The 8,899-nt window shown below is 60.3% G+C and overlaps 1 protein-coding gene across 1 annotated transcript in view; it reads right to left on the bottom strand.

Moving 5' to 3' along the window:
- The window catches only part of LOC125918502 (oxysterol-binding protein-related protein 7), a 16,658-nt gene extending 8,173 nt beyond the window's left edge, over positions 1-8,485 (bottom strand). Inside the window, exons 1-15 of the mRNA XM_049624489.1 lie at positions 8,332-8,485; positions 6,849-7,003; positions 6,609-6,734; positions 6,372-6,425; positions 5,620-5,733; positions 5,152-5,262; positions 4,914-5,031; positions 4,162-4,265; positions 3,699-3,791; positions 3,481-3,613; positions 3,304-3,398; positions 3,019-3,114; positions 1,781-1,918; positions 1,138-1,231; positions 229-476 (exon numbers count right to left, since the gene is read on the bottom strand). Coding sequence (XP_049480446.1) covers positions 229-476; positions 1,138-1,231; positions 1,781-1,918; positions 3,019-3,114; positions 3,304-3,398; positions 3,481-3,613; positions 3,699-3,791; positions 4,162-4,265; positions 4,914-5,031; positions 5,152-5,262; positions 5,620-5,733; positions 6,372-6,425; positions 6,609-6,734; positions 6,849-6,923 — 1,599 coding nt within the window. The 5' untranslated portion in view covers positions 6,924-7,003; positions 8,332-8,485. The remainder of the gene's footprint in view (positions 1-228; positions 477-1,137; positions 1,232-1,780; positions 1,919-3,018; positions 3,115-3,303; positions 3,399-3,480; positions 3,614-3,698; positions 3,792-4,161; positions 4,266-4,913; positions 5,032-5,151; positions 5,263-5,619; positions 5,734-6,371; positions 6,426-6,608; positions 6,735-6,848; positions 7,004-8,331) is intronic.
- Positions 8,486-8,899: the final 414 nt, after the last annotated feature.

Here is an 8,899-nt window from a genome sequence, read left to right as displayed (position 1 = left end):
GAGAATGCTGTTGTGGGGGGGAGATGCCGCTGGGGGTGGGGGGAGAGATGCCAATACAGGGGGGAGATGCCGCTGCTGGGGGGGGGCGGGCAGATGCTGTTGGGGGATACGGGGGACATGCCCCTGGGGGGTTGCAGAGAAGGGGGGTGCCACCCCATTACAAGCAAGGACTGGCGGAGGTAGAGCTTCAGTGGCGGGGAAGAGCCCCGCCAGGAGTGCCCGGGGTACCATGCGCTCGCAGGGGTCCGCCACGCGGCTGGCCTGGTCCAGGAGGCTACTGTACTCCAGCTCCTCGCAGAGCCGCTGCAGAGTGTTGAGCGGCTCGTTGAGCTGCACAGGCATGGACACCTTGGACAGGTCCTTGCCGATGTTGTTCCGAAGTATGTTCCACAAGCTCACGTCAGCCCCTGGCCCGCTGGCCGCCGGCAGGCAGCGGCGACGGGGTGGCCCCGCAGCTCTCCCTGGAACACACGCCCCTGGGCCCCACCCGGCCACGTCACTCTTCCTCCCGCAGGGTATCCAGACTTGGGGGGCACACAGGCCAACCCCAGAGCCGCCCCCAGTCCTGAGGTGCTCCTAGATACACTCATTCCCAAGCACCCCTCTGGGCTCTGCAGTCGAGCCCCCGGGGGGATTTAGGTGGGTAGCAGGGCCGAGAACCACTCAGAGAGGGCACCTCCCGCTGCTGGAAACCCTGAACCCCAGAAGCCCCTCCTGAGCCCCCACCCTGGCCTTCAGTCCCCCTCCATAAACACAGAAACCAATGTTGGGATACAGATTATTCAGCCCATTTTACAGATGAGGGAACAGGCTCCAAGAAGTAAAATGACGTGTCCAAAGCCACACTGCTAAAGAGTGGCAAGGTGGGACCATCTGCCTCTGTATCAGGCCCCATGCCAGCCTTCTCAGAAGACCGCACTGACGGCCAGCCCCCAGGCCTGAGCCCGACCCGCCTCGGGAGCCGCTCCTGGAACATTCTGTAGCTCACAGCTTAGCCTTCCTTATCTCCTGGGGTCACCCTAAGCTGTTAGCCCACCAGTCACCACAATAGACTGCCTCCCAAGGGGTCTGGGCTGTGGACAAACACGATTTGTACCTCCCTCCAAACCCCTCCATGCCTGCACACCCAGCTAGTACCTTTCTGGTAGCACTCAGCTCCCCTGAGGTCCAGCACCTCCTCAGACAGGCTGGTGGTGATTTCACTGGTGCACGACTCCTCCTCCTCTGAGCCCTGGGCCAGGACAGATGACAGGCTGGGCAGACTGGGCCTCCCCGGGCAGCTGGGCAGTGCCCAGGGCCTGGCAAGACTCTGCCCAGCTAGTCCTTTGATGGGAAGGGGGAAGACACATATTTGGGGGAGGGGAGGATCGGAGCCCTAAGACTGACATCATGGAGTGTGCCTTGCCACTTTGGGAGGGGACGCCTGGCCCTCTCCCTGCAGGGAGGGAGCACAGGGACTTGGCGAACACCAAGGAAAGGTAGCAGGGCATTGCTGAGATCCAGGGTTCAGGGCTAGGGGAAGTGCTGGGGCTGACCCGCTCACAGGAAGAGGGCTGGGGTAGGGCTGCGGCAGCAGTCTCGGGAAGACCCCACGGGGATAAAGCACATCAAACTAAAGGAAGGGTCCCCAGCAGATTTCTGAGCAGGGCCACACAAACCCAACAGGTCTGGACGTGTTACCCGAGAGAGCAGCTGAAGCGTTAGAAAGGATTTGGGAATCTACAAATTCTAGTCTCTCTGGACCCCATCCCAATTTTCCCAGGGTTGTCCCCCACCTCACCTCATTCTCAGAAGAGCTGGCAGAGAGGAGAACCTCACAGGCATCAAAGAACTCTGTGTGGGAATCAGCAAGGGACAGGACGCTGCTCTGGGACAGCTGGGGGGTCAGCCCCCGCCCCTTCATGTACAGGGCTTCTTGCTGTGGGAAGGACAGGTGTCAGGCAGGGCTCCCCGGCCCTGACAGTTCCCTTGAGAGGGAAGCATACTGGGGACTTTTGCTGCCTGAGTGTGGAGCCCACCAAGCAGAAGACGCAGATGGGAGAGAGTGTGGTGGGATACGAAGGTGTGGCGGCTGAACTGGGGCCTGGGACAGGGGAACGTGGGTTCCATAAGAGCCGCTCACATGGCCTAGGCACTCACTCTGAGATGGGTTCCAAGCCTTCCGTGTGCATCAATGCAGTCCATCCTGACACTTACCCTAAGCGGTAGGTACTGTTATGACCCCCTACTTTGCAGACCAGGACACTGAGGCTCAGGGTCACAAAGCCGCCAAGCACTAGAGCCAAATTGCCAAATTCAAACCCACAGAGCCCGGCCCCAGAGTCTGTGCTCAGAACACGGAAGTCCCAGCTCAGCCAATCCTCAACTGGGGGATCCTGGGCCCATTGGTCAGAGTCTCTGAGTCTTAGTTTCCTCCACCATGAACTTGAGGGTAAGGATCATGGCCGCATAGGACTGAATTAAGCAAAAGCATGGGGCACCTGGGTGGCTCAGTCACTTGAGTGTCTGACTCTTGATTTCGGCTCAGGTCATTATCCCAGGGTCATGGGATGGAGCCCTACATCGGGCTCTGTGCTGAGTGTGGAGCCTGCTTAAGATTTTCTCTCTCTCTCTCTCTCTCTCCCCCTGTCCCCCACTTGTGCGTTCTCTCTCTCTCTCTCAAATTAAAAAATAAATAAATAACTCTTAAAAAAAATAGTAAAAGCACTCTGGGGTGCCTGGGTAGCTCAGTCGGTTACACCTCCAACTCTTGATCTCAGCTCAAGTCTTGATCTCAGAGCCCTGAGTTCAAGCCCTGAGTTGGGCTCCACTACTTAAAAAAAAAAAAAAAAGTATAAGCAATCTGCACACTGGCAGGGCAGGAATGACCAAGGTGAGGCTGCTGCCAATGTTACATGAATTGGGTTGGAGCTAGGATTTCTGGGCCCTGTTTTGGGTCTGAAGACCAACCATGCCTTCACTTCTGCTAAGAAAGAAGGTGCAGGAGAAATGGTTCCCACAACCCAGCCCGGCTCCTACCTCCTCAGGGTTGAGGGAGCTGAAGGAGTCTGCAGTGGTGTCCGAGGAGACGGAGAGCGAGTGGAGGCGCCTCGGGCCAGCTGAGGCCTCAGAGACCTGCGAGGAGACAGTGAGGGGACAGGGAGCCAGGAGGACAAAGCCCTCCCCGCCCCGCGATACTGCCCTCTGCGCAGATTGCCTCCGCCAACCACTCTCCCCAGACCCAGCTCCGCTCTCCTCCCCAGGCCTGCGGTCCTCAGCTTCAAGCCGTCTCCTCCCACACGCTCCCCTGTCCTTGAGCCTCACCCCCATCCGCGACAGCTCTGAACCCTGGTGCAGGTCCCGCAGTCGGTCCCATTCAGCGGTGAGGGCAGCCAGGACACTGCTGAGGGAATTGTGCACTGCGGGGCAAGGGCAGGCATCAGACTCCTCTCCCTCTCCCTCTCCCCGCCTGCCCCCCACCGCCCTCCAGCATGCACTCACCCTTCTGGGCCAGGGCCCAGAAAGTACGCTGCAGGTGGGCATAGTCTGGAGGTGGCAGCCCGCGGGGGCCTGAGGGGTCCCGGGACTCCAGGTAGCGAGACAGGTTGGGAACAGAGCCGTGGAGACGACCAACCTGGGGGTGAGGGAGAGGGGTCGAAGGTGACAGCCTCCTCCAGGACATCCCCCCCCGGTGACTTGGGGTCCACACCCCACCTCACCCGTCCGATGGTGTCGTCCTTGGCGAAACTCTGTGTGCACCACATGCGGCTGGTCCGTTTCCCCTTCTTGGGTCTCTCAGTTGTCACTGAGGCCTGGCAAGTCGAAGGCGGGAGGTGAGGGGTGAGTTTCACTCAGGGTGGGGCAAAGGGCAGCAACCATGAAAGCCAGGAGAGGGGAAGATGGCCACGGAGGAGGGCACAGAGACATCTGACGTCCCAGAGGAAGAAGATGACACCCTAGTAGAGGCGTGGGTACAGCAGGCAGGGGTCACTCCAAAGGGGCAGAGAGACAACCCTGAGGCCGTCTGGACACGGGAGGTGGGTCAGCTAGGCAGATGTGCAGCTCTCCAGGAAACCGCAGCACACGAGGGGGCCTGGGGGCCTGTCCCGGGGAAGTGGTGAGGGTGAGGGCGGCAAGCAGGAGTCCCCTGGGCAGGGCCCTGTCTCCTCCCCTGGCCCTCACCTGGTGCGTGGGGATAACAGGGGCCGAGGGGATCCGGTGCAGGGACTCCAGGCTCTGGAGGAGTCTGTGTAGTTCCTGGAGCTTCCCCTGACACTCAGAGAGCTCTGCGGGAAGAATGAATGAGGATATCCTCTCCCAACACTGCCTGGGCGCCCCAGAGTCTGTCCCTCGGCTTCCCTTCCTCCTCCTAACATCTCACCCGGGCGGCCACAGAAACCCTGACACCGCGTCCCCCTCCTCGGCTCAGGACGCCAAAGCAGTTCCCAGTTCCCGCCACTGGTTTCCCAAGAGGGCTGGCATCCTCGGTCCCCATAACATACCTTAACTTTGCCGCCTCCGCACAGGGTGCAGGGTGGGGGTGGCCCTGACTCTCTGTCCCCACTTGGTGGCACCTCCCCATCTCCCTCTCCCAGGCCAACATCTCAGCTGCCTACTCCAGGAACGGGTTCTAGAGCACACCCCTTCTCTGACACTACTCCACGGGACCCCTCCCCGATTGGCTTTCTGTATCTTCTTGTCCGTGAGCCCCGGCCCCGAGTCCTGTCTATGTGCCTGAGACACAAGCCCCCGCCATTCTCGGTGAGGCTGGTGCTCCCCAGGGCAGGCCCGAGGAGATCCTGTTGGCTTGGAGGCCCCAGGTTTCCGGAGGCAGGGCTGGAGGTAACGGTTCCACCTCCTCGTGACAGCCGACACCTCCTAGACCCAATGGCACCCGTCCCGCCCACAGAGGCACAGTGCCAGGGGCCCCTCACCATGAGAGCAGCGGTCTAGCCCATCACTGTCCCTCAGCCAGGAAGACACCTTCTCCCGAGGTCCGACCCCAGGGAGAGCCGAAGCACTGCCTGCTGCTGGAAGCTGGGCACCAGGAGCCTGTGGGGTGAGTCAAGAGTGAGGCAAGGCAGCACCCCCTCCGTGGATCTCGCAGTTCCCTGAAGCCCCCACCCCTGAGTCCCCATGTTACTGCCCCCCCCTCCCCAGGACCTCCCTTACCTTCCGGTGAGTGGTGCTGGGCAGCGAGCCTCGGGGCATGTCTAGGCGCTGGGCTAGGCGGTGGGCACGAAGCTGGGCCACCCAGCTCTGGAAGAGGTCCTGGGATTTGATCTGCAGAAGGGACGGAGAGGGGGAGGGAAGCGTGAAAGGAAGGATTGCTTCACAGGGGCAAGAAGTTGGGGCTCTGCTTCCCAGGCAAGGAGAGTGTCTCCCTGTCGTCCCCGGCTTGTGCAAAGGCTCCTTGCAGGGAGACTGAGCGCAGCTTCCCCGGGGTGACCGAGCCCTTAGCTCTGCACCTGTTCATGTAACAACCAAGAGGGACGTCTTGCCATTGGCTGTGGTATACGATGGGAACTCCCTTGCTGTCAACCTCAGGGACAGACCCTCAACCCGCCCCTCTCTCCTGTGTGCCCTAGTGTCTCTGCTGGGCTGGGGCCCAAGCCACAACTTGGCTCCCAGGGATGTCACCTTGAGGTGGTAGATGTTGTCTTCAGTGTCAAGGTCAATGCGCTGGGCCTTTTTGTTGATGGACATAACAGACAGTCGGACGTCAATGGAGCCATGAAGCTTCCCCTTGGTGATCTAGGGTGGATGGTGGGCAGGGAAAAATGGGACTGTTTTTAGGCCCCCGGGACCCCAGAGCCATCATCTCCCTGAGGTGACCCTAGGCTCCAGGGCCAGGCAGCAGGTTCACAGCATCAACAGGGACTTGTCAGTTGTCCTCTGGTGCACAGAGCACCCCACTACGTCAAGTCATACTCTGAACAAGGGAGTCAGAGAGCAAGAAAAACTAATCTCAGCAACGCGAAGGCTGAGAAGGGAAACACCCTCTCAGAAAGAGATCCTGAGGATGCCGGCCTCTAGTTCCTGTCCCCAGCACCAGAATGAAACAAGGGTAAAGATGATAAAGCTCCCTGGGGCGCCTGGGTGGCTCAGTCGGTTAAGCGTCCGACTTCAGCACAAGTCATGATCTTGCGGTTTGTGAGTTCGAGCCCCGCATCGGGCTCTGTGCTGACAGCTCAGAGCCTGGAGCCTGCTTCGGATTCTGTGTCTCCCTCTCTTTCCCTGCCCCTCCCCGGCTCAAGCTCTGTCACTTTCTGCCTCAAAAATAAAACAAACATTAAAAAAAAAAAAAAAAAAAGATGATAAAGTCCCCTGTCCGTGCAGACCATTCTGGGCCCACACTCAGCCCACAACCCCCAGCAGAGGCCCTGACTCACCTCTTGCCGCGTCGTTGCATAGTGAAGGACTCCGTCCTCGAGCACAAAGTATCTCTGTGTTTGCCCAGAAGGAACGAGAACCCAGGAGGCCGACAGAAAAGGGTATGGGGAGAGAGCAACCACACACATGGACTTTTCTTCTCCTCCACACACACACCCAGTACTGCCTACACCCTTCCCCCCCCATCCCCCACTCGCCTCTGCATCTGGCCCCTCCCTTTGCCCAGCCCACCCTACCTTGTGCCAGCCCTTCAGAGGCCACTTCCTTTTCTTGAGCAGGTGGCCTTCCTGCCTCTCGGGCATGATACCCTCTGCTCCCAGCCTGCCCCGAGGCTCCTCCTCTACCTCCCACAGCTCAGAGGCCTGCAGTCCAGGACAGAGAAGTAGGAAAGCAGCTGGTGAGGTGACCAAATCTGCCCCCCCCCCCACTTTGGGGCCAAGCTCTATCCACCCACTGCCTGCTTCCCCATCTCAGACCTGCAGGGCACTGCTGGGCTTTGTAGACTGAATGCTCTCGGCCAAGGAGTTAGGGACCCTCTCCTGGAAGTCCATGGAGATGGGAGCAGCCACTCCCTGCTGAGAAGGTAGAGCAGGGTGGAAGGAGAAGGATGTCACCTTGTCCTGAGGGGACCCTTGAAGCAAGAGAGAGACCCCATTAGCACAGACCCTGCTATCACCTTCCCCGCCTCCAACCCTCTGAGATAAGGGCTCACCAACATCTTCTGCTCACCTGCCATGCCTCTCTGAGTCTGTCCCTTCCCCACCCTGGGCGGGTTTCCCTGTCTACACCCTCCAGCTGTGGCCACTGCTCCCGGAGAGGTGGACTAGCATGCGGTCCGCAGGCCAGCGCCAAGAGACAACCACAAAAGTCCGCCCAGCCCCACCTTGGGCCCACATTCTCAGGCTCTAGGAAACACTTGGTGCTTTCTCTGGAAGATTCCCTAGGGCGGGGGGTGTGGTGCGGGGGGGGGGGGGGCAGAGAGGAGGCATGGGAGTAAAAAAAAGAGACTCTAAAACAGGGCAGAGGAATTCCGAGACTGGACAAGCAAGATCTCAATCTGGCTTCTCTTCCTCCAGGACCCCTGGACACTCCTCCACCTGCTGTTGTGGGTGGGAGATTTCTCTGTCATCCCAACTCCCCGCTAATCAGTCTCCAGATCCTCTGTCTTCGGCATCAGGAAACTGAGGCCTGAGCCAGCCCCCACTGTTCTCTGTGCCTCCACCGTAGGATGCCCACCTGAGACCCTCGGTGCCCCTCAAAGCCTCCATTCTACCATCCTGGTCCTTGGGGTTCCTAAGAAGTAACACCCACCCGGAGAAAGCAGGGGACCCTGCTTCAGTGCCCATTGAGGCACTGTGGGCGGGAGAAGAGGCGGCCAAGAACATGCCAAGGTCCACACAGGTCCCGCAGCAGTGCCCACAGGCGCCCTTGGCACCAGCCCTGGCCATCCTGGCTCCTCGAGGAGATCAATAATGCATGAGGTTCTGTGTGTGTGAGACAGGGAGGGGACTGGAGGGGCGAGGCTGGCCCGAGGCTGGGGAAACAGCTCAGATCTTCCAGTGGAGCCAGCAAGCACCTGAGGAGCGAAGGCCGGGAAGGGACAGGGATGCGGTGGGGTAGTGGTGGCCAGGAGGTAGGGACGGAGGGGCCCAGAGTGCGAGAGGCTGACCCGGGGGGGTAAAACTCCTGCATTTGGCCATTGAAAGTTCCCAAACTCTTCTGGTGTTTGGGTATCTCTGTGTCCTTTTCCTGGCCCCCTAGAATCCTGGCCCCTCACTGCTGGCGGGTGGAGGGTGGGGGGGCTCTGTCAGTAGAGGGTGCAGGGTCGAGGGGAGCCCGGTGGGTGCTCCATTTCCACTTCCATTCCCACCCCCGTCTCCAGAGGGGCAGACCCGCCAGCTTCAGGTGGGAAGAAGCCTGCCTGGGGTATGTCAGCCAAAGCCAGCGTGGGCCCCTTACCCCAGGGTCCATGGACGCCAGTGCTCCTTGGCCCGCGCGCGCCTCTCCGCCTCTGAGTCACCGTCTCCGAGTCGCCCGCTCCCTCCTCACGGAGCCTAGCAGTGGCAGCAGCTGCTGCAGGAACCAGGAAGGAAGGAGACGTCGGAGCCTCCCCTCCAGCCGGATCTCCCCACCTCCCCCTTCCCGGCCCCTCCTCCCGCCAAGCTCCGGGCGGCCGCTCAGCTCTGCCCCCCTGCTCCCGGGAGGACTCAGGGCTGAGCGGACTCCCCAGCACTGAGGTAGCTTGGGAGTGGGGGCAGAGTCCCCACTGGGCGCAGCTCCAGATAGACCGCGGAGGACTGGGGAGCTGCTGGCCTCAAGCCAGTGGTGGTAAAGGGTTTACTCCTACTAGCATGGCCTTGACCCTAGTTAGTACCCAAGGCCATTTCCTTATTAACGCCCCCCGCCTCTCGTTTTACATCTGAAAATAGATTGCAAAATTTGGAGCCAGCAAATGTATCAGGTTGACAGGAAGGGATGGATGCCCCCGGGGGACCACGATAGACAGTGCCAAGAGCACGGTCAGCAG

This window comes from Panthera uncia, unplaced genomic scaffold (assembly GCF_023721935.1).
Source record: "Panthera uncia isolate 11264 unplaced genomic scaffold, Puncia_PCG_1.0 HiC_scaffold_908, whole genome shotgun sequence".
NCBI lineage: Eukaryota > Metazoa > Chordata > Mammalia > Carnivora > Felidae > Panthera > Panthera uncia.
This window is presented reverse-complemented; position numbering and strand designations above follow the sequence as displayed.